This window comes from Capra hircus, chromosome 7 (genome assembly GCF_001704415.2).
Source record: "Capra hircus breed San Clemente chromosome 7, ASM170441v1, whole genome shotgun sequence".
Classification (NCBI taxonomy): Eukaryota; Metazoa; Chordata; class Mammalia; order Artiodactyla; family Bovidae; genus Capra; species Capra hircus.
This window is the reverse complement of record NC_030814.1, coordinates 88,040,318-88,064,558: the sequence shown is the minus strand read 5'-3', so window position 1 is coordinate 88,064,558 and position 24,241 is coordinate 88,040,318. Positions and strand designations below refer to the sequence as shown.

The 24,241-nt window shown below is 48.2% G+C and overlaps 1 protein-coding gene across 2 annotated transcripts in view; it reads left to right on the top strand.

Annotated features, from left to right (window-relative positions):
* The window catches only part of ACSL6 (acyl-CoA synthetase long-chain family member 6), a 65,456-nt gene that overhangs the window by 25,261 nt on the left and 15,954 nt on the right, over positions 1-24,241 (top strand). The window contains exons 9-17 of one of the 2 annotated variants that reach the window (XM_018050725.1): positions 716-767; positions 10,348-10,421; positions 12,205-12,282; positions 15,893-16,027; positions 16,609-16,743; positions 17,857-17,952; positions 19,402-19,474; positions 22,002-22,090; positions 22,802-22,918. In XM_018050725.1, coding sequence (XP_017906214.1) covers positions 716-767; positions 10,348-10,421; positions 12,205-12,282; positions 15,893-16,027; positions 16,609-16,743; positions 17,857-17,952; positions 19,402-19,474; positions 22,002-22,090; positions 22,802-22,918 — 849 coding nt within the window. Of the gene's footprint in view, positions 1-715; positions 768-10,347; positions 10,422-12,069; positions 12,148-12,204; positions 12,283-15,892; positions 16,028-16,608; positions 16,744-17,856; positions 17,953-19,401; positions 19,475-22,001; positions 22,091-22,801; positions 22,919-24,241 lie in introns of both variants that reach the window. The other variant, XM_018050724.1, reaches the window with a different exon arrangement.

Genomic DNA, 24,241 nt, shown 5'->3' with positions numbered 1-24,241 from the left:
CCTTAGAGAACTCCTTTCTGACACAGCAGCATGCCCTGTTTCTTGCACCTGTCTGTGCCCAGGCTGGTTTCCTCTCCCGGAATGCCCACTCTCACTTTATCTGGAGAGATGTGGCTTATCCTTCAGTCTCAACTCATGTCACCTCTTCTGGGATGCCGTCTTCTACATGCAGGTGGTCATGGTGGGCTCCTCCTGGTGACCCCAGGACTACATGCACAGGGCAAGGGCCAGATGTAGAGCAAGCTTAGTGACAGAGTGGGCAGCTCAGCTCTGGGCTCCATGTTCTGTTCCCAAGCCTAAACCCAGACTTTTGGGGGAAAAGTGGGAAGAAAGGAGGAAATGGGTCACATTGCCTAGGAAGTTGAGATCTTTGACGAAGGCCTGTATGTGGCCACTGCAGCGTAATCCCATTAGAATTCAACTCAGACACAAGTGGGGGAGGTGGCAGGAGCAAATGTGAGGTGGGTGAGACAGGTATGTGGCCATGCCTGGCTGGGTTTCCTTGGCTTTTCCGCCTCTTTCCTGGGGACTTGCCTGCTCACCTTTCTGATGAGAGCATGCAGGGCCACACACGTGTGCCAGCACATGCCTGCACCTCATCCCATGCATACACACATGAGGTGGGGCAGGGTGTGCACAGAGGGGCTGGCCGGGAAGGAGTCCAGGCAGTCACACCAGCAGGGTCTCTAACACACTCCTCTTCTCACCTCTGTAGCCCCCGAAACCCAGTGACCTCTCCATTGTGTGTTTCACGAGCGGCACGACAGGTAAGTGAGGCTTCTAGCTCATCAGCCAGGGCCACCTGCTTCTTCCTGGCACCCTGGACAGGGTGACCGAGGGCTCTCTGGCACCCTCTGTGGGGCGGACTGAGCCTTGTCCTGTGCCTGGCTCCAGACGCTGGCTCCTCCCTGCTGCTCCCAGCAGCCAACACGAGGCAGCGTGGGGTGGCTGGACGGTGTGGACTAGGGAGAACTAGGGTGGGGGCTACAAACTTCCCAGAGTGGGGACCAGAGGCAGTCTAGGCAGTGGGGTCACGTGTGACTCGGAGGCAGGGCTCTCACCCCTCTGCTTCCTGTCCCTGCTTGGCCTTTGTGTCAGGGACTGGGGAAGGAGTGTGGAGTTTGGTGTTGGAGAGTCTGGTTTTGAGCCCCATCTCCACCACTTGCTGGAGGGGCACAGGATGGTCACTTAACCTCTCTGAGACCACTGTCCCCAGTTTCTCACCTGAGTGGTCAAAGGTGCCAAATAGGAAATGGGGAAGATGTGTTAGAAGGCAGTGCAGAGGATCTGTGGCTGGTGTGCTGTGGGCAAAGGTGTCAGGAAGAGGAAATAACGCACTCCATGCCTGGTGCTGGCAGAGGAGTATGTGCATCAGCGTTGGCAGAAACAGCCAAGGAAGTCTTCCTGAAGGAGGCAGGACACATTTCTTAGAGGAGGCGGGACACGCTTGAGGACCAGTTCCACAGGCATGGCATTTTGCAGTCTTCAGTGGCCTGTCCACCCTATAACTGTGCCCCTGAGTCTTCAGCACAGCCTGTGAGACAGGCAGTGTGGGGACTGTCCAAGGGAGCAACAGCAGACAGTGGATGCAAAAGGCTTGTGCCCTCTTCTCCCCCCAGCCCCGCCCGGTGTTCCTCTCTGCCTCATCTGGTAACTTGGGAATGGGTGGCAAGTTTCCAGCCTCTTCCCCAGACCTAGGACTGGCCTACTTTGTTGTTATTTCTTGATGGGCAGTGAACTAGGGCTCCCCATGCCTTCTCCAGATGCAGCCTCTAAGGCATTTGGCAGATCCTTGACCATTCCCACAGGCAGGACTATCCTTGTGGGTAGAGCATGACAAGTGTGACTTTATTAAATCAAAATGTGTTTTGCCATTAATTCACGTGGGTTTGGGGTTTCCCTGATGGCTCAGTAGTAAAGTATCTGCCTGCAATGCAGGAGACCCGGGTTCTATCCCTGGGTCGGGAAGATCCTCTGGAGGAGGGCATGGCAACACAGTCTGGACAGAGGAGCCTGGCAGGCTACATAGTCCATAGGGCTGCAAAGAGTCAGATGTGACTGAGATGACATAGCTTGCACGCACACAAGTGGGTATGAGAATTTCCATCTTACTGCTAAACCCTGTCAGAAGAAAGATAACACAGCCTCTGCTCCCCAGGAAATGATATCCAGAGCCAACCCAGAATTTAAAAATATGCCCTTCAGGTTTATATTTCTTTTTGTTAGAGAGTTTCACAGTGTGAAATTTTGATAACCTGTACCTCCACCCTGGGTTTGGGAGCAGGTCACTACTCTGGCCTTTAACTTTGGATTCTTGGTGTTCAAGAGTGTCCTCGAGCTTTGAAGCACAGGATCACTTAGTCACAACTATGTGACTAAGTCACTTAGTCACCAAAATGAGTCACTTAGTCACAACTGCTGCCTCCTTGTATCTGGAAAAGAACTTCATGATGCAGAAACAGTGCTGTTGCCTAGCTGTGGAGGACAGGCCTGGTGTCCAGGGCTTTTTCAGACTATGGAATCACAGCTGGAAGCTGAGCCACCGGCCCAAGCTCTACATGGAGGAAACGGAGTGCATGGAGCCTAGAAAACAGGCCATGATTTGGTGCCCAGAGCTCCCACTCCAGAGTTGTGCTGGATGCTAGAGGGGAGCTGGTGGGGGAGCAGGCCCCTTAGCTGGTGTCACCCCACCTGGCCGCACACTCGGACTTCTGTGGCATCAGCCTGAGCCTGAGCTGTGTCCCTGATGGCTGTCCTCTTGTCCAGTGCACCACGGCTGAGGAGACAGCTTCCCTTCCACGCTAAGCATCCTGGCCTTGGCTTCGTTGAGAGCCACATTGTTCTTTCAGTGAGGAAAGATGGGAAATACTCTCTGAACCTGACATTTGAAATCATAATTCTGGTGGAATCACTCTGGGAAGATTTTTCTCTTGGTGTGTGATGGAAACGTCTGTGGACATTTACCAGAATAAGCCAGTGCTTTGGAGCTACTTGTCGGGCCAAGAAGGCCCTGGAAGAGGTGAAAGCTTGAGGTTTGTCTTCACTCAAGGATGGCTAATGGGTGGGCATGTGGTTCTATCAGAGACCAGCCCCGGTTGGATCCAGGGTAATTTGAAGCAGGGATGGCATGGTGAGAGAGATATATAGATTTAAAGAGAGATAAAGAAAGAGTTTGCAGTTAAGAGAATAGAGGAGAGAAAGAGGCTGTATTCCTTGGTTTACATAGAAAGCCAATAAAGCCCCGAGACAAGGGACTTGAACCTTCTACGTAGGGCCATAGGCGCCTGCTTGAATAGCGGAGGGTGCCCCGCCTTGGGCTCCCTCTCGTGTGGGTCTTAGAAGCCCAGGCAAATAAGTAGATGCAGCTAGCCTCTATGCTCCAGACAGGAATCAGCCAGAAAATAGAGTTAGAAAGAAAAGAAGACACGGGGGAACCAGTCTTTCCAGGAACTGGCCCGAGAAACTGGTCCATCCTTTATTTTCCAGGAAAAGCTTTTATACTTAAGTTGTACATAGATATCAATGGATAATGCAAAGTCATGCAGGGTCAGCAGCCCTGACCCTTATCAAGACCAGGCTTTCCCTCTGCATACTTAGCTGTATACACAGGTCTTAGGTGATTTACATCATTTTCTGGCCAGGAGGCCTGTTAGCATTTTATGGCCCTTTTCTGATAAGGGTCCATCAACCAGAAAACTTATTTGCCTTAAAAGTGTTGTTCTTACTAAAGTCTGGTGCCACTCTCAGAAAGCACTAATTAAGGTTATATTCTTATATAGCAAGGACACAACAATTTATAACAAAGAAAGAGGAGTACAGTGATTTATAACAAAGAGAAGGTTCACTAACTCGAAAGTCTAGTGTTGCTAACATCGAAACTACTATATTCCTTTTTCTATATCCCAATTACATTGATTAATATCCTCCACGTGCCTAATAGATAAAGAATATGGAGGCCTGGCAGCAGTCATTGACTCAACAGTGAAACCCATCACCAATATAATTTTTAGCTCTTTAGAAAAGGCTCTATATCTTTAAGATGTTTTAAGCTTCGTGCCTCTTGAGGTTGGGGAGCTCTAAACAATCACAAGTTGTAAAAGTCTCTAAGTGTCAGGCAAGTTAGAGAGCCATCAGAGGGATTTGAGCTGAGATACTCCTTTCATATGCAGGAGACCAGTTGGAGCTCTAAGTTAACTTTTTCCAGAGAAAGGTGGTCGGGGATAGCCCCCTGTAATGTCAGAAGAGTATAGTACAGCAGACAGTCAACAGACAGATTTTGGTTTCGGGGTAGATGCTCAGGCAGAGGCCCCCTTGAGACCTGACTCACCTTGCCCCATCAGCTCTCTCCACATGACCTTGTCATGGGTGGGATCTCCCATGCTGGCTCCCGGCATCCTTGGTTGTTCATTTCAGAGTAAGTGTTAGCTGGATGAGATTGAACTGCCTTTCCCAAATGAAAGATACTTTTGTATACTCCGTGGGCATAACGTAGCCTAATCTGGGGTCTTGGGCCCCATGAATGATAGTACAGATGTATCCTTATGGGTTCATGTACACTGTCTTCCCAGAGAAGAAAATACAGTGGTCTTTTAAAACATGTCCTTGTTAGTCTGTGGGTCTTTAGCAGTCCTTTTCTGATGTATGTGGATTCATTCATTCAGCTCAGTTACCACTTTGCATCAGACCTGGTGTTAGAGGCCAAGGACACAGGGATGGAGAAGACACCGCCCTGCCCTCATGGGCTCACGGCTCACGTCGTGAGGCAGTTCTCTGCCTTGAGGGCCTGTGTCCCAGGGTGCGTGGAGTGCTAGGCCACCCAGAGGTCAGCACAGCAGGATGGAAAGGACTCCAGGTCTAAGCAGAGTCTTGAAGGACTGGTGGCTGGAGGAGAAGAGAGGGGTGGAGAGGGAACAGCATGTGCAGAGAGGACCAGCAGCAAGAAGGAAAATGCTTCTGCGAGGGAGAGTCGACTGAGGAAGAGAGGGGTCTGGTTGCAGGGGCAGGAATGCTGACAGGAGAGGAGTGATGGGGGTCAGAGTTCCAAATCAAAGCTGTGAGGAAGCAGCCCAAGAGGCCAGAGGAGGATAGAAGCTGCCAGCATGGTCGGGTGGCTCAGCTGTGCCCACGGGATGCTGCCGCAGAGCGCCGGCTAGTGCCCGTGTGGTGGGGGTAGTGCTGGGCGCAGAAGCTGATGGTGATGGCCTGAGGAGTGGGTGAGACAGGAGGATGTCAGTTCAGCAAGTGGGGACAATTCTTTCAAGAGCCGTGGCTGTGTCACCCAGAGGCATGCTCCATAATGTTCCTAGCAACACAAACTTGAGAAGTTGAAATCTGGAAACAACTTAAAATGCCTGTCAGCAATAGGATGGTATATCTACACATAGGAAGTCATAACTCAAGTGAAAGAAAAAAGACACAAAATATTGTATGATTTCTTTTATATTAAATGACAAAGCACAGTAAAGGATTCTCTGGTTTCCGAAGTCAAGGATTGTGGTTGCCTCCTGGGATTCTGCTGCCGTGGAAAGCTGGTGATGTTCTGTTTCTTGATCTGGGTACTAGTTGGCTGGATAACTTGTACCCAGATAACTAGTACCTGGATAATTTTTTTCACTTTGAAAAAAATCTACTGAACTGTGTATGTATTTGGGCACTTTACCATGTGTATGTTATATTGGAACTGAGAGTTTATTTTTTTGAAAAAAGATCAGCTGTGAAGGGATGACAGCGAACAGAGTGGCAGCTGGTGGAAGCCATGGGGTTCAGGGAAGGTGGGGCTTTTGTTGTTTTCCCGGAAATAGCTGAAAGTGTTCTGAGCAGTTGGGAGAGTGCCACTGGAGACAGAGAAAGGAAGGTGAAGCTCAGTGGAGCAAAGCCCCCAAAGCTCTTCTTTGGGTCGGGGGAGAGAGCAGGCTTCTAAGTACTGTAGAGAGATACCTACCTTGGGGGGAACGAAAGGAGGAAGAAAGGCTTCTGGGAGGCCAGGAGGCTGGGAGACCTCCTCCGTGGAGGAGTCAGGGTCCTGCCCGAGGGTGCTGTGTGTCATGAATGGACCAGAGTCTTAGGGGGTGCCATGTGAGTTTCTGTGAGGAACACACCTCTCTGGGGCTGGAGACCATGAGCCTCTGGGGTCACATTGTGGGAGGAGTGGAAAAGGTGGGCAGCTGGATTGACTCGGTGGGGTTACCTGAGTAGGGTCCTCCAGGGGATGCCTGGGCACTGAAGGACTTGGCGGGAGAGTGGCTGGGGTGAGGGACCCTGGAGTCCAGCTTGGGAGGGAGGGGGTACTGGGGAGCATTACGTGTCTGGAGTCATAGGAAAGGGTCTCAGCATGCCAGGTTAGTTCTTAGTGGTGGCAGTGGGGCTGGGAGGCTGAGGAGGAGGTGGAGGCCGCGGAACTGGAGTATCCCCTCTGTTCCAGCTGAGGATGCCCAGGGAAGCCTGTCATTTAGCCTAGTGCATTAAGTGTCCATCGGCCCTACAGCTGTGCCTGCTCAGGGGTGGGCTCTCTGGGCAAAGGCTCACCTTGACTTTTGCTTTTTGCAGCATCCCATTCATGATTTGTGTGACCACAGGGCTAAGATTACATCATGGCACTTGTGCTGTGCAGCTTTAAGGGAGTTTCTTAAGCTCTGTTAGGCCTCAGTTTCCTTGGGTAGGAAATGAATACATCTGATACCTATAGCATAGACTTGTTCCAAGAAATAACTGAGCTCCCGTGTATGAAATGCCTAGCACAGTGCCCACATTGGTGTTCAGTAATTGCCTGCTGTTACAGTTATTATTTGTATTCCTGCTAGTCCTCAAGTCTGATATTTAAAAAAATATCGGTGAATGTGGGGTTGATGAAAGTAAGACTCAGTTCTTAAAAAGATTTGGGAACCTTTAGCAGGGAGATGAACACTCTTATCTGTGTTATACAACTTCTAAAGCACTTCTGTCAGTGGTATCTTTCGTAACCCACTTTTGTGTGAAAGCAGAAAGAAAGAGCTGGAGAAGCCCCCAGCCAGAGGACCCGACACTGCTCCCAGTCCCTCTCCCATCCATTCCTAGAGGAGAGACCTTGAGCTCAGCTTCATCCCACAGCTGCTGCATCTCAGGGCCAGCATCCATCCAGGGCAGATCTTCACCCAGTGAAATGCCCTTCTGCTCGCCAGCCATGGGTGGCCCACCCAGGAGCACTGGCTCAAGCCAAAATGCTATTGGCAGAATCTGAAACTCAGAGAGTTTTCTTCCTTCAGCAGCTGGGGAGAAAATGAAGTGCAAGGATGGCGAGTTTATAAGTACAAGGTGGGAAATGGGCCACAGGTTTCGTTCTGCCAAGACGTGAGGGCCTGGAGAGCCCCCCATGTCACTGATGTTGCACCAGGAAAGGAGATAACCAGAGGACATGCTTTTGCAACTTTGATTGCACATAGGTCTAGCTGGGAATGCTTACCCACCCCCCCGTTCCTCCATGTGAGCAAGTTGGAAACATTTCCGTATCACATTTAAAACAAATGCTACCAGGGATGTGTCCATGTCCTGAATCAGAGAAGCAAGCAGAGCCTTTCCGAAGGCTCACCTCTCACCTCCCAGCTCAGACCTTGGAGTCTTCGCCCAGGATTTGTTGTCAGTGTTTGCCTCTCTTTTATCCTCTGGGGCCACATCTAGAGAGGACTTGAGGAAATAATTTGAGCATTTCTTAAGGAATATTTTAAAATTCTGAAACTCACTGGAAGTTTGTAAAATTTCATTTATGTCTACAAGAAAACATTTGTTTCTTAAAGCTGTAAGCTTTTCTTATCATGTTGAAGAGGAAAGGGGCATGTCCAACTAAGCAGAATTGAGTAGCTGCTACCATTGTGTGTATTCTGGCCTGTACTGAATGGAGCCTTTAGACAAATTTCTCTTGAAGTTCTCAAACTCTCCACTGAGATTATTATTAGATGTGAGCAAATTATCCAGTCTAGTAGGTCTAAAGCTGTGTAGCATAGTATCATATTTTGTGACAGTTCCGATTTCATACTTGGTATTTTGGGGGTGTTCCTTAGAAAAAATCCAGGATTTGTGACTCCACAGGTGAAAATTTCTAGATAATACTCTCAGAATTGTTTGTGGGCCCAGAAACTCTTCCGTGATTTGTACATAAGAGACAATTCAGGGAAATTTCTTAATAAGGGCTTGGGTTTGAGAAAAGATGCTGGGATGAAAGAAAGAGAATCAGTAAACAAAAGGAGGGTATTTTAATGGCCACCTATTAGAAAATAATGTTTTCTCAATCCTGTTACTTTCTGTGTCCCCAAAATCACCTCTGTGACTTGCAATATGGATGTAGGTGCCCGATCACATGTTAAAACATGCCACATCTTGGTCAGACAGAGGTGATGCCATTATTGACAAATAGGTCACCAATAGGGTGAGCCTCACAGATTCTAATTGTGAGAGCAACTTTATTTTTCTCTCCATCTATTCTTTTACAATTGCTTGGTGGCGATAGCTCTTTGTCTGCCCCTGGGATAAAACTTAGGCATCCATGCCTTTTCTGGTCCCTCTTAGGTGAGTCCCTTGGGCATTGTAAGTCACAAACTCAGTCTTAATTCAGAGTTACAAGCGTAGGTCCAAAATATGAATGTGTCCACTTCATTTGAGATTTCCCAACCCAGGCCAGGGCTGGCTGCAGGCTGGGTGGGAAAGGTATGAGCTCATGCCTTCCTACCTGGTGGTCCTCCCCTTCCTCCACTGGCTGATAAAGGTTTCTGCCCTCTCCCACCAGATGAAAGTAGGGAGGGAGAATGGCTTTGGGCAGATGTTTACAATTCAGTCTGTTGTTTCATGGATACTTTTAGGAGGTTTGTTGAAACAGGCAGTGCCCTTCCTTTGGCTGTTTGCTCCCCGCTTCACACCACTTCTGTTGCTGGTATATACTTTACTGCCCCTCTGATTGGAGGGCGGGTACTGGCCTTCAGGTAAGATTCCTTTTTAAGACACCATTTCCATCACCACCTGATGTTCCTGCTGTAGACTCCGTGTTCAGTTTCTGGGATTTATTGTCTGATTTTCAGCCACAGCCGTCTTCACCTTTCTTATTGGGAACCCCAAGCTGTAGGGAACATGATTGTGCTTTTCAAATAGTCTCATTAGGGCCTGAGTTAGCGTGGGTTTCAGACTGCAGTTGGGAGAGAGGACCCGTCATTCCTTCCCTTTTGATGAGCTGTAGGACTCAACAGCTCTCCGAAGAAATCCTCACAAATTCTCCCTCGTTCATTCATATTCTCTCTCTCTTATTAAAGTGAAATTCACATAGCATAAAATTAACCTTTTTAAAGTGAACAGTTCAGTGGCATTTACTGCAATACTCTTTTAACCTCAACTCAGCCCTTTTATTACCTCTTTTCTGGGTGAGGGTTGAAAACGTAACATTTTAGTTTATTTGGTATTTGGGGGATAAATTCTGCACATGGTCTGACCCGTCACTTTTGGAGTTTAACAGATCGTGTATCTCCTGCCTCAGTGGAAACTTGTAATTTAATATCTTTTGTACCTGGCTAGGTCCTCAGAACTTAGATAAGCCCCATTTTACAGGTTAGGAAACTGAGAAAGGGAAAGCAACCTGCCAGTGTTGTGCTGGCAGTGAGGGGCAAGGCCAGGATTCGAGCCTGGTCAGATCTGTCCTGGAGCACCAGCAGTGCGTGGCCGCCCTCGCAGGGCGTGGTAACCAATGGCCTCCCTCCACAGCCTGCTGTGTCTTCTGTCCCCTCCTGGCCTCTGAGCCATCCAGGCAGCCCCCGGCTTCCGCAGGTGCAGCAGTGGAAGGTCGTGTCAAGACAGAGCACGAACACCCGTGTCCCTTCTCTGCCAATGAGAAATGGGAGGGCTCTCCCCGCAGTCCGGGCCTCCAGCCTGGCCTGGACTGGGGCCTTTCCGGGTGTCAGTTACAGCGGGGAAGCCCTCTGCCAGCACAGTTGGCAGCTGGAGGCTGGAACAGCACAGGCCCAGAGAGCAGCATGGGTTCCTGGGGATATGCCTGAGGAGACTGGGGGCCAAGAGCCTGTGCTCCCTGAGGAAGGCAGAAGGGAAGGCACGGGCCAGCCCATCAGGCCTCGAGGCACCCCTCCTGTGCGCCGTGTCCGCTGCCTTCTGGGATATCAAGCCGCTGGGAGCCTCAAGGTGGGTGAGCTTTGAGTGTCTGCAGAATCATGGTCCTTCACAGCATTCATCTGTGTGGGACTCTGATGGTGGCTGTGGACGAAGGCCAGAGGTTTGCGTGGACAGCACTGGGTGTCTGGGACTGACGACTCGGACGCTTTTCTCAAGGAGTGGCTGATGAGCTTCCAACTAATTTTCCTTCTTGCTCTCTCCTTTCAGGGAACCCAAAAGGTGCGATGCTCACCCATGGGAACGTGGTGGCTGATTTCTCAGGCTTTCTGAAAGTGACAGAGGTGAATAAAGTAGACTCTAATGCAGGTTTACTCTCAAGGTCACCCTCAAGCCTCAGAGGCTTTTTTTGTGCTCTCTTTTTTTTTCCCCTGATATAATCTAGGCTGCCTTTCTCAGGCAGGAGTTTCTGTTTTCATTAGAGCAAGCCCACTTTCACAGATACTTCGAACCACAAACACTGAAATGATCCATACCTGGTAAATATTCAGTTGATTTCTAATAGCGCTGAGATCCCAGAAAGAAAAACCATGGAAAACTGTTTTCCATTTTTAACTTCAAAAATTGAGATACCTGTGGTTTAATGTATGAAGTGAAGTCGCTCAGTCATGTCTGACTCTTTGCGACCTCACGGACTCTAGCCTACCAGCCTCCTTGGTCCATGGGATTTTCTAGGCAAGAGTACTGGAGTGGGTAATGTATACCTTTATCTAAAAAGTATGTTTTTCCAACTAAGTCAGGGTTTAATTCAATCATTTTGTGTTTAAGGACTACTAGAGTCTGAGAAACAACGGCAACTGCTAATTTATAAGGCTGTACTAAAAAAGGTAAATCTAAAATTAAAAAAGCTTGATATCTTGGCCTGACAAAAGCATGGTAGCATTTTTAACCAGCTAAGAAGGAAGGACCTTTTACCACAAGTGGTGAGTATCTGAACGTCCTACAGTTTCCTTAAGGAGGAAGGGACATAACGTTTTCAAATAAATTAAGCTTTTTCTCCACTGTAGAGAAAACCGCTATCCATATTTATGCCAGATGGCATTATGGAGCATATGCCCAAATAGTAGGAAAGTTCCTACATCTTGGTAGGAAACTGAGAGATTGTTGGTAGCTGAGCCCAGGCCAGGAGCCAGGAGCAAGTTTCCCAGGGCTTGTCCAGACTCGTCCGAAAGCCAGCGCAGGAGACTGAGGACCTCTGAAAAGGGGCAGAGAGCAGGGAAGTCAGCCCAGGAGAGCTCGTCCCTGAGCACAGCCCCCTGACCAGGGCAGCTCCTGTCCCTGAGGTCAAACCTGGCCCAGAGAGGGGGGATCCTGCTCTGGCATCCCCTGTGAAGCCCTGTTCTCAGGCTGTGGCTTCTGAGGCCTGGCTCCACCCGCCACACCTCTGTCCCCAGCCCTCGTGGGCACAGACCTAGGGTTCTCTGGGCCCCTTTCTCCAAGAAGGACTGGAAAATGCCGACAGGCTGAGACCCTCTGAATCCCTACCCAGGTGGCCCAGGGATGCAGGTGAAGCCCCTGCAGCTGTGGGGAGGGGGAGGTGCCCTTGGTGGCAGGAAGACTGTGTGTGAGGTGCAGGCCCTCCCGGGGGAGACTCCCCTGCGCAGCTGACTCTGCTGGCTTACGTGTGCTTCACCTGGCTCCTTGCTTCTGCAGATAACCTAGACCCACTGGCGCTTCGACCTAACGCTCGGCTTCCTCTGCTGCCCTCTCCCACTTTTCCTTCTGCGCCTTCTGTCTTCCTCTCACCCTCCCCCTTCTCACTTTCTCTCTCTCTGTCTCTCTCCTCTGTCTCTTCTCCTCCTCCCCCACCCAGCCCTCCCCCTCTTCCTTTGTGCCCCTCCAGGTCATTTTCTCTTTATTGTTTTATGACTCTCTTGTTGTCTTCCTGTCAGTGTTTCTTTCCTTTCTGTCTCCCATGCCCGGCACCTGCAGAAAGTGATCTTTCCGAGACAGGACGATGTGCTCATCTCCTTCCTGCCTCTGGCTCACATGTTTGAGAGAGTCATCCAGGTAAGACGCCCGCCTGACTGACCGGGCCTTGCCTGGGCTCCTTCTGTTTTCTTACAGAGTCAGTGGTCTCCCACTTGTGCGGATGTACACATTTCCTATTTGCCTTTAGCACACATGTTTGAGCGAATGGTACAGGTAAGGCCCTGGCTTCAGGGAGGCACAGTCTGTGCCCTGAACCCGCAACCCTAGCAGGGTGTCGCTTTGTCAGTGGCAGCGTGAAATAGAACTAAACTGGCCTGTCTTTGGAAGGTGCCACAAGGGGTCAGAGGACCGTGGCCCCTCGACCTGTCTCTCTGGGGACCTGCCTGCCCCACCTGTGGACACCCCTTGGCTGAGAGAGGTCCCAGCTGATGGCATCTGCTCAGAGAGCATTGCTGCTCTGCAGGAGTGCTTTAGTGGTCAACCTCTGTGCAGTGTGGCTCCGTTTGTGGCCAACACACCTATATTTTGTATCTTCCATCACTCACAAACTCTAAAACAGAAAACAAGACAGTAAAGTTGGGGAATCAAACTCTCACAGCCCCTCAGGCTATAGATGGCACTGCCATTGTGATTGAGCACTAGGACAGACCTCCTGGGGACAGAGAAACATCTGTGTGTGTCACCTAAGGAACCAGCCTTGGCATACATTATTTCCTAGTCAGTCAGTCACTTCAGTTGCTCAGTCATGGCCGACTTTTGCAACCCCATGGACTGCAGCATGCCAGGCTTCCCTGTCCATCACGAACTCTCGGAGCTTGCTCAAACTTACGTCTGTTGAGTCAGTGATGCCATCCAGCCATCGCATCCTCTTGTCGTCCCCTTCTCCTCCTGCCCTCAATCTTTCCCACCATCAGGGTCTTTTCTAATGAGTCAGCTGTTCACATCAGGTGGCCAAAGTATTGGAGCTTCAGCTTTAGCATCAGTCATTCCAATGAATATTCAGGAGGACTGATTTCCTTGAGTTTGACTGGTTTGATCTCCTTCAGTCCCAGGGACTCTCAAGAGTCTTCTCCAACACCACAGTACAAAGGCATCAATTCTTCGGCGCTCAGCTTTCTTTAAAGTCCAGTTCTCACATCCATACATGACCACTGGAAACACCATGGCTTTGACTAGATGGACCTTTGTCGGCAAAGTAATGTCTCTGCTTTTTAATATGCTATCTAGGTTGGTCATAGCTTTCCTTCCAAGGAGTAAGCGTCTTTTAATTTCAAGGCTGCAGTCCCCATCTGCAGTGATTTTGGAGTCCCCCCAAATAAGGTTTCTCACTGTTTCCATTGTTTCCCCATCTATTTCCCATGAAGTGATGGGACCAGATGCCATGATCTTAGTTTTCTGAATGTTGAGCTTTAAGCCAGCTTTGTCACTCTCCTTTCACTTTCCTCAAGAAGCTCTTCAGTTCCTCTTCACTTTCTGCCATAAGGGTGGTGTCATCTGTGTATCTGAGATTATTGATATTTCTCCCAGCAATCTTGATTCCACCTTGTGCTTCATCCAGCCTGGCATTTCACATGATGTACTCTGCATAGAAGTTAAATAAGCAGGGTGACAATATACAGCCTTGATGTACTCCTTTCCCAATTTGGAACCAGTCTGTTGTTCCATGTCCAGTTCTAACTGTTGCTTCTTGACCTGCATACAGATATCTCAGGAGGCAGGTCAGGTGGTTTGGTATTCTCATCTCTCTCAGAATTTTCCACAGTTTATTGTGATCCACCCAGTCAAAGGCTTTGGCATAGTCAATAAAGCAGACATAGATGTTTTTCTGGAACTCTCTTGCTTTTTCAGTGATCCAGCAGATGTTGGCAATTTGATCTCTGGTTTCTCTGCCTTTTCTAAAACCAGCTTGAACATCTGGAAGTTCACGGTTCATGTACTGTTGAAGCCTGGCTTGGAGAATTTTGAGCATTACTTTGCTAGCCTGTGAGATGAGTACAATTGAGTGTAGTTTGAACATTCTTTGGCATTGCCCTTCTTTGGAATTGGAATGAAAACTGACCTTTTCCAGTCCTGTGGCCACTGCTGAGTTTTCCAAATTTGCTGGCATATTGAATCCAGCACTTTAACAGCAACATCTTTTAGGATTTGAAATAGCTTAACTGGAATTCCATCACCTCCACTAGCTTTGTTCATAGTGATGCTTCCTAAGGCCCACTTGACTTCACATTCCAGGATGTCTGGCTCTAGGTGAGTCATCACACAATTGTGATTATCTGGATCATGAAGCTCTTTTTTGTACAGTTCTTCTGTGTATTCTTGCCACCTCTTCTTAGTATCTTCTGCTTCTGTTAGGTCCATACCATTTTGTCTTCTTTGTGCCCATCTTTGTGTGAAATGTTCCCTTGGTATCTATAATTTTCTTAAAGAGATCTCTAGTCTTTTCCATTCTATTGTTTTCCTCTATTTCCTTGCATTGATCACCGCGGAAGGCTTTCTTATTCTCCTCGCTGTTCTTTGGAAATCTGCATTCAAATGGGTATAACTTTCCTTTTCTCCTTTGCTTTTAGCTTCTCTTCTTTTCTCAGCTACTTGTAAGGCCTCTGCCTACAACCGTTTTGCCTTTTTGTATTTCTTTTTCCTGGGGATGGTCTTGATCACCGCCTCCTGTACAATGTCATGAACCTCCATCTATAGTTTTTCAGGCACTTTGTCTGTCAGATCTAATCCCTTGAATCTATTTGTCACTTCTACTGTATAATTGTGAGGGATTTGATTTAGGTCTTACCTGAATGGTCTAGTGCCTTACCCTATTTTCTTCCATTTAAGTCTGAATTTGGCAATAAGGAGTTCATGATCTGAGCCACAGTCAGCACCCGGTCGTGTTTTTGCTGACTGTATAGAGCTTCTCCGTCTTTGGCTGCAAGGAATAGAATCTGCCTGATTTCGATATTGACCATCTGGTGATGTCCACGTGTAGAGTTGTCTCTTGTGTTGTTGGAAGAGGGTGTTTGCTGTGACCAGTATGTTCTTTTGGCAAAACTCTGTTAGCCTTTGCCCTACTTCTGGGTGCAGCAGAAGCATTATCTCCTAAGCCTCTCCCATTTGGCCTTGGGGGAGATCTGGTCTACTAGGGAGGGCTTTCCAGCTTTTCAGACCTGGATTCCAGTGCCAGCAATTATCACTTGTGGCTCTGGGCAAATCCCTTTACCTCTGAGGCCTTTGCATTCCTCATCTGTAAAACTGATAAGAATTCTGTCTCCCTTACATAATTGCTATGAATATGAAAGAAAGGAGCCCTTGGCATATTCCTAGTGCCATTAGCAACCAGTCAGGCTCCACCTTGGCCTCCCTTAGCCAACAACATCAGCAGCATCCCCAGTACTCGTGGGTACTGCAGACCCTCCCAGAGTTGCCGAGGTGTCCCTGGGGAAGTGCGCAGGCACTCTTAAGACCTGGAGCAGACACACTGATGAGGCAGTACAGCTCAGGGACTGAGTCCCCATGGAGCCGCTGTCCAGGCTTTGGGAGTGAGCACGAAGGGGTGGCCACCAGTGAGTCTGGCTGCTCTGGCATCCCCCAAAGGCTCAGGATTCCACCCTGTCTCCTGCTTCGCTTCATGTCTGAGTGGGACTTTCTGGGGAGGTGGGGAGCTTTGGAGGGCGATATTTCACCTCAGATGGCTTTCTTCAGTGTCCTGTGGCAGTAGCCAGAGCTGGCTTTGGGGGTCACAGGTGCCTCCGTATGGACAGCTTTGGACAGCTCTGGACTGCTCCCAGGAGTGACCGCCCTGAGGGACTCCTTCCTCCCTGTCCTCTTCCTCCAGTCCGTCGTCTACTGCCATGGAGGGCGTGTTGGCTTCTTCCAGGGAGACATCCGCCTCCTCTCAGATGACATGAAGGCCCTGTGCCCCACCATCTTCCCAGTGGTCCCCCGACTGCTGAACCGCATGTACGACAAGGTGAGCCTCGTGGGGTGTCTTTGCTTGTTCGGACAGAGGCTGGAGCCCCAGGCAGGCTTTCTACACCTCTAACCCCAGGTCCTGAAAGTCGCCTCCTCTCGTATTTCCTGACTCCCGCCCGTTCTTCCGTTTTCTTCCTGCTCTCCAAAACCCTGGCTGGGAGATTTTGAGGGGGAGGAAGCTTCCTTCTCAGCTGTGTGCCTGGGCCTTGGTAGTGTTAACCTTGAACTGGATGTCACACGTTCAGTGAAGCCCCTTTTTCTCTGGTAGCTCAGTTGGTAAAGTCTGCCTGCAACGCGGGAGACGTGTGTTCCATCCCTGGGTTGTGAAGATCCGCCGGAGAAGGGAATGGCAACCCACTCCAGTATTCTTGCCTGGAGAATTCCATGGACAGAGGAGCCTGGTGGGCTACAGTCCACAGGGTCACGAAGAGTCGGACATGACTGACTGATTAATACTTTCACGTGCAGGGCCAAAAATAGTGTGGCTTCTCTGCTGACCGGTCTGAGCTTTCTTCCTGGGAGTGTGTCTCGAGATGGGGTATGCAGTCCCTACAGCTGTTCCCAACTTCTGTTCCTCAGATCTTCAGCCAGGCAGACACCCCATTAAAGCGCTGGCTCCTGGAATTTGCAGCAAAGCGTAAACAGGCCGAGGTCCGGAGTGGGATCATCAGGAATGACAGTATCTGGGATGAACTCTTCTTTAATAAGATTCAGGTGAGAAAATGAACAAGTGATGATGGAGTGGCACCCAAGTGTCCAGGGGGTGACTGTATAGAAGAACTGGAGAAGTTCTAGCCCAGTGGCATGGCACGTAATCTTATAAAACAGTAACTTATTTGCCAATGAAATCAAAGCTTCAGCTGCCATTGAAATTTTAAAGGACTCTTTTTCGTTCTTTGGAGTTGCGTTATATTTGCCTGAGGCAACCAGCAAGAATTCTTGGAGTGAATTCTTGGAAAGTGAGTTCCTCGACCTTTGTAGGCAGTATGACAACTTTGCCCATGGGTAGTCGGGTTCACCAGGGAACTCCTGGGACCTGAGGATTCTCTCGCCCCCTCCCTGTAACCTTGGCCACGGTGCCTTTCCAAGCAGCACAAGGCTCTAGCATGATGACCAAGAATCTTCCTTTCCCTCCCTGTTTCCCATGCCTGCAACTTCTCCCAAACCAAGCCGTATATGAACTACTCAGTCCTGTATCCCCACTAAAGTTGTAAAGCTCTGCATCACACAAAGAATTGGTAGTTAATTAGAGGAGTGAGCATTACTCATTTTTCCTTACTACTCTATTTTTAGCTATGAAAATGAATATTTAAAATCTCTTGGCTCAACTTACAGAAACAAAGTGCTTAAAGAATTCATTGTCCTCCGCTGTGCATAGGTGAATAGCTCATGGCATTGATTTAGAAATTAAAAAAAAAAAGGCCATGCCATTAAGGTTCAAGCGGGAAGAAATTGTCCTAAGTAGTTGTTTTGGATGCTGGCAAACAGTGAGAGAGTGAGGGAACAGCTGTGTATTTTAAGAAAGGGAGAACCAAAATTACAGAATGCCACACAGATTAATGGCTCATGTCTCAAAATACATAAAAGAGATAGCCAGCCATACTGTGGCTTGGGTTGCAAAGCCATTTGGATTGATTCATTTGGAAGGAGAAGGGCCTTCCTCACCTCAGCTCTTGGGTTGTACAACCTCAGGCTGCCTCTCTGATCCCAACCTCAGTGTCCAGGTTAGGGTGCAACTGTGATGTGTTTTCGTTAAGTGAGATCCAGGTGAGCTGCGTGTCATCTGTAGCAGCACAGACTCTGGCACGTTTTTCTCTCTCCCCACAGGCCAGTCTTGGTGGGTGCGTGAGGATGATTGTTACTGGAGCAGCCCCCGCATCACCAACCGTCCTGGGATTCCTCCGGGCAGCTCTGGGCTGCCAGGTATTGATTGCCTTTATGTGGCCTTCCCTGGGGGCAGTGGGGTGTACATTAGGACAGGGCAGGGAACCCATTGTTCCCTCTTCTGTATAGAGAAATATCCTAGGGGCAAGATTTTTGTGGGGTAAAAGCTCCCTGCTTTGAAGATGTAAAAAGCCTATGGGTCACTGAAAGCCAGGATAGCCTTGTGACATTGTAGAAAGCCTAGGCGTGTATCCACTCTGGGAGAAAACTACATGGATCATCAATGTGCTGGAGAATCTGTCCCACACCTGTACTGGCATCTCTGCATTCTCCAGCCTGCAGACTGTCCCCCAGCCCAGAGAAGGAGCGTTGGGGAGGGGGATGAAAGTTCATTTGTGTGCTTTTATTTGATTGGGTAGATTTTGTCATTGCTAAAAAAATTCATTCCTTTATTTATCCATTCAATTAATGTTTATTAAGTTGCTACTTATGCAAACTGCTGCTGCTGCTAAGTTGCTTCAGTCGTGTCTGACTCTGTGCGATCCCATAGACGGCAGCCCACCAGGCTCCCCCGTCCCTGGGATTCTCCAGGCAAGAACACTGGAGTGGGTTGCCATTTCCTTCTCCAATGCATGAAAGTGAAAAGTGAAAGTGAAGTCGCTCAGTCATGTCCGACTCTTAGCAACCCCATGGACTGCAGCCTACCAGGCTCCTCTGTCCATGGGATTTTCCAGGCAAGAGTGCTGGAGTGGGGTGCCATTGCCTTCTCCGGGCTCATGCAGACTATACAGTAACATAGTTGTGACTGGTGCGTTTTCAGTAAAGTAGGCACATCTATTTCATAAATGTGCACACTTAAAATTTTATGCTTTAGAAGCCGTGGGCTTCTTGAGACTTCCCTGGCAGTCCTGTGTTTAGGACTCAGTGCTTTCACTGCTGGGATCCTGGTTTCGATCCCTGGTCAGGGAACTAAGATCCTGCAAGCCTCCCCACCCCACACACACAAAAAAAAAGGAAGGAAAAAAGAAGCCATGGCTTCTTACACTGACCTTCCTGTTATACAGCAACATGAGCTGACCTCTCCGAAAGGCAGCTCTCCTACATGGTCTAGTCATGCCAGCACATGGGGCTCTGAAGGGGAATATCTTACAGAGACAGAAGAAAACCTCCAGTGGATTTTAAAATGTTTGTCTTTACTATGTATTATTCAAACTGAAAATAAAGTGAGTGGTTGAAAATAGAAGTCTTTATCCCAAACCACATAACCTTATCTACTAAGTGTCTCTGGTAAAAATAGCATTTCTTCCAAGCAGAGTAGCGATGCCTGTTATCTGTGTCCAGTTTCTCCTGGAGTTGCCTAATTTCAGGGCACTGTCCTCCGCCAAGAGCAGCCAGATGCTCAGTGGGAGGTTAGCTGACTGAAAAGGGCAGCCAGTTACCTGCAGGAGGGTGCACAGCTACAGTGCAGTTCCTGTGTTTTGCTTGAAGGTTTATGAAGGTTACGGCCAAACTGAGTGCACGGCGGGATGTACCTTCACCACACCTGGGGACTGGACCTCAGGTAGGATGGGCTGGAGATGTGGGAACGAGTTAGAACAGCAAGCTCGAAAACTTCCTCTTGGAGAATAAACTTACAAGGGCACTTAAGAAATAGAAGAAAAACATTGATGGTGGTTTTGTCTGTGTTGTGGCATTATGGATCTGTTTTTTTTGTTACATATTTTTGTACTTCCTTTTTTTTGTATTTTCCTATTTCTTCCATAGATAATTAGAAGTCACATTTTAAGAGAAAAGTAACAGATCACAAAATACAGCTCCAGATAGAAAAATACCTATAATATCCATATATTGGATTTTATAGTTTCTAAATATGACAGTCTAGCCTATAGTCATTTTAGAATGAAGGAAGCAGGCTGCAAATTGGATATAACCTAAGAGGGAGAGGCAAGTTTATAGCAGCCAATGTGCTATTTCTTGAAAGGCCATTTCAGAGGCTCTTTGGAACTATGGTCTCCTGTGACTACAACATCTAGAAGACAGTGGCAACCTCAAAGAGGAGCAACTGCTGCCCACACCCTCATTCAGAAGAGACTTACTTTTCAGGACAAGGAGGAGGCTGTAGGTATTGGTCTATATATGTATTGGCCATCACCAAATTTAGACCAGATGCTAGAAGAATATGAAAAATGTTCGTCAAAAGACTCCTTCCAGATACCACCTTCCTCTGTGAGCCTGGGGCTACCCTTCATGCCTAAGTTTGCTCAACTGTAACTAGAAAACTTGGAATGATGTGCATAGGAAAGAAAAATGCTTAGTAATGCAACTATTTTCTGAGCACCTTGAGGCAGTCAGAAGAAACATGATAGGTGGATTCTAAATTGAAATCACATTTGGCCAAGTGAGGTACAGAGGCATTTTTTTTTCTTCTGAGTTTTATCTCCTTAAACTCCTGCTGAGTAAAGTATCTCTTATATGCAAAGTTTTTGGTCTCCCTACCACTGGCAGATTTACTACAAGGACTGTATTCTGAGATTCTGGCTCATTTACTTTTTTCTTGTTATGCCATATTATATGTAGTATGCCATATTATATGATTGCTTACATATGTACACTTCCTTTTGGACACTTTCTTCCCTCTTGTGATATCCTCTGCATTATCACATGTGAAAGTTTGGAGGTTTTACCTTTTTTAGGCATCCTTACCATAAAAACATATAAAAGTTTATTGAGTATGAGACAATAGCTGTCTTTGTACAATACTATGAAAGATTTGACAACGTCTCATTTAAAAGAGAAAGTGGCAAAGCCTCCTTTTGTTTTCGTAGCTCACTTTATTTCAGGACCTTGGCCAGCACTTGCATAAAAATCCTCTGCTTTGCCAAAAACAACCAGTTATTAGAACATAGCTTAGATGTAGTTTTGTGATTGGAATACAGAAGACCAAGAAAATGTAAAGTCTTATTTGGGATGGTGGAGGAAAGAGAATTGTAGATGATTATTATGTACATTAATCAACAGTTTTGTGACTGGGGGAAAAGCAATAATGACTATTTTATGATGCTCAAACCAAAAGAACAAAGCTAGTAGAGGTGATGGAATTCCAGTGGAGCTATTCCAAATCTTAAAGATGATGCTGTGAAAGTGCTGCACGCAATATGCCAGCAAATTTGGAAAACTCAGCAGATGGTGACTGCCACCATGAAATTAAAAGATTGTTGCTCCTTGGAAGAAAAGTTATGACCAACCTAGACAGCGTATTAAAAAGCAGAGACATTACTTTGCCAACAAAGGTCCATCTAGTCAAAGCTATGGTTTTTCAAGTAGTCATGTATGGATGTGAGAGTTGGACTATAAAGAAAGCTGAGCACCAAAGAATTGATCCTTTTGAACTGTGGTATTGGAGAAGACTCTTGAGAGTCCCTTGGACTGCAAGGAGATCCAACCAGTCAATCTTCAAGAAAATCAGTCCTGAATATTCATTGGAAGGACTGATGCTGAAGCTGAAACTCCAATACTTTGGCTACCTGATGGGAAGAACTGACGCATTAGAAAAGACCCTGTTGCTGGGAAAGATTGAAGGTGGGAAGAGGGGATGACAGAGGATGAGATGGTTGGATGGCATCACTGACTCACTTGATAGACATGAGTTTGAGTAAGCTCCGGGAGTTGGTGATGGACAAAGAAGCCTGGTGTGCTGCAGTCCAGGGGTCTCAAAGAGTTGGATATGATTAAGTGACTGAAATGAACTGAACTGAAACAAAACCAAAAGATACGATCTAATAATGGGGAAATGTCTTAATATAAAAAATCCTGACTATGTGGTTGGTGTGGGTGTGAGCCTCCGATCTGGGCCCTGTGAGTCTGTCCAACTGGACGGATGTAGAACAAAAGCCCCGCAGGGGTTGGTTGGCCTCACGTTGCTCCAAAACTTTATCATCAGTGCTTGCTTGTGACAAACGCCTGTCTAAAGGTGTGTTGCTTTCCATCCACAATTCCCCACTTTGACCACCTGAGGGCTTTTACATGGCATCTTCAGTGCTGAAATTGAAATGAACACTGACAAATGCCTCTTTGTTCTGGTGTTTTAGGACACGTAGGGGCACCTCTGCCCTGCAATCATATCAAGCTCGTCGACGTCGAGGAACTGAACTACTGGACCAGCAAAGGAGAAGGAGAGGTAACCTCGAGTGTTTAGCCATTCATGTCTGTGGATGCTTTATTATGTAGGGAGTAAAAGGAAAAAAAATGGAATTATTTTCCTTTCACTCTATGTGTAGAGTCATTTCATATTCCTGATTAATTTAAGCCCAACTAAACTGAGCATTTCCTCTCCTGTTTATGAAGTAACCAACCCCCAAGGATGGGACTGGGCTGATCTAAAATAAGATCTGGGATTGCTAAACTTTTTTTTAATCCATTTTTTTTTTTTTTCTTAACTGGCATGGCCTGCTGCTGTGTATCTGTCCAAACAGAAACGTGACCATTTGGAGACAGGCCAGATGGCGTAGATAGAGCTTGCCTGCACTTGCTGATCCCATGGGAGTGGATGGGAGTGCTGAGTGCCTGGTCATGTGGCAGGGTGCCAGGCATCTCTGGCAGAATTAGCCAGCATTCTGTCTCCAGGGAGACACCATCCAGCACATACCAAAGGCCACTGGGTTCCTGAGGAAGAGGGGATGGCAGAGGCGGGCCTGGGGTAGCCAGAGCAGAGAAGTCACCGCTTGAGAGAACGCCGGTGGCCATTCGTGTCCTCTCTTTCCACCACTGTGGTTTCCGCAGTGGACTTCCTGAGGGATAGTGTACATTTTTCTACACATGCCTCGTGACAGCCTCCTATCAGGGTTCCCTCTGCTGCGTCCTGAGAAAAACCAGGTCTTTGTCCCTACAGATATGTGTGAGAGGACCAAATGTGTTCAAAGGTTACTTGAAAGACCCAGAGAGGACCAAGGAAGCCCTGGATGATGACGGCTGGCTTCACACTGGAGACATCGGGAAGTGGCTGCCGGTGCGTGCGCTGGGACCGTGGGCCCCCACGCGTTCTGGTGGGAGTGTGTGTCATCTGGTTCACGCCCGAGGCAGGCGTCTTTATGTCCACCCCGACAATCAGTCATTCCAGAAAACCTCAGGGAGCTGGGAGGTTCTTCCTTACCTTGCCCCCAAAGCTTCCTTCATCCTCCTGATGAAGGTGACAGGGATCTTTGGGGAGCGTAGAACTGGAGTTTGAGGCCCTCTGCCTACCCTTATGTGGCTTCCTAGAAGTCTGACAGTGCTCGGGAATCTGATGGATAAAGTACTATACATGGAACAAGGGGTTCATAGCTCTAGGAGACCTGAGAAAGGCAGGGCCTGGGACACTGGCCTCCAGCTGAGAGGTGACACTGAGCGATGTGAAAAGCTTGGAGCTGGGCAGGAGGATTCTAGGGTTCTTTTGTCTCTGCTAGCAGCTACTCCGGTGACCTTGAACAAAGCTTTATCCCTCCCCGTGGCTTCGTATTAACTTACTTGTAGAATAAGAAAGTAAGTTACGTGGCATTCTTTAGCTGTGGCCCCCAACTTTTAGTTAAAACCAGTTATGGTGATTCATTCCATCAATTGTAAAATGAGGGTAATAACATTGCTTACCTCTGTGGTCATGTTGTAAGGAAGAAATGAGATTACAGTGTACCTGTAAAGCCCTTAACACACTACCTGGCACATAGGATATGCTTAGGTGAAAGCTGTGACCACAAAAAGGCTCCATCCCTGAAACTAAGAGCCCCCACCTGCTGCAGCCCACCCTAGGAAACCATTCCTGTGTCTCTGGGAAATTGCTAAGGCCTTGGGTGGATGTTCTGAGATGTCGAGTTTATCGGGCAGGTTAGTGATGGTTGAGCCCTCCAGGGGCTGGTGAGCTGATTTGCCCCTGCTTGGAACTGTGCACTTCACTGGGAGATACCCTCACTCCCGCAGCAGACATGCATGTGCCCCCACCGTGCACCCAGGACCAGGGACTCTGCTCAGGGAAGAGAGACGCATCTTTAGACACTTCCCAACCCAGTGTGATGGGCATGAGATGATGGCCATGCTCACCTGGGGGAGAGGCAGAGAGGAACAGGCACCCACTGGCTCTGAGTCTCAGGATGTAAGTCCTGTTCCAAGAGAGGGGAGAGCAAGAAGGACAGTCAGGGCAGGAGTAGTAGCTGCACTAAGTTGAGGAAAAGTAGGGCGTGAGGCAAGCACTTCTAGCCGAGGGCCCACAGTGGAGGAGAGAGGCTGGAGAAGCAAGCAGGGCCCTGGACGCTGGCAGAGGGTAGATTGTCCCGTCAGCTAACGAAGCCCAGGCTTCAGC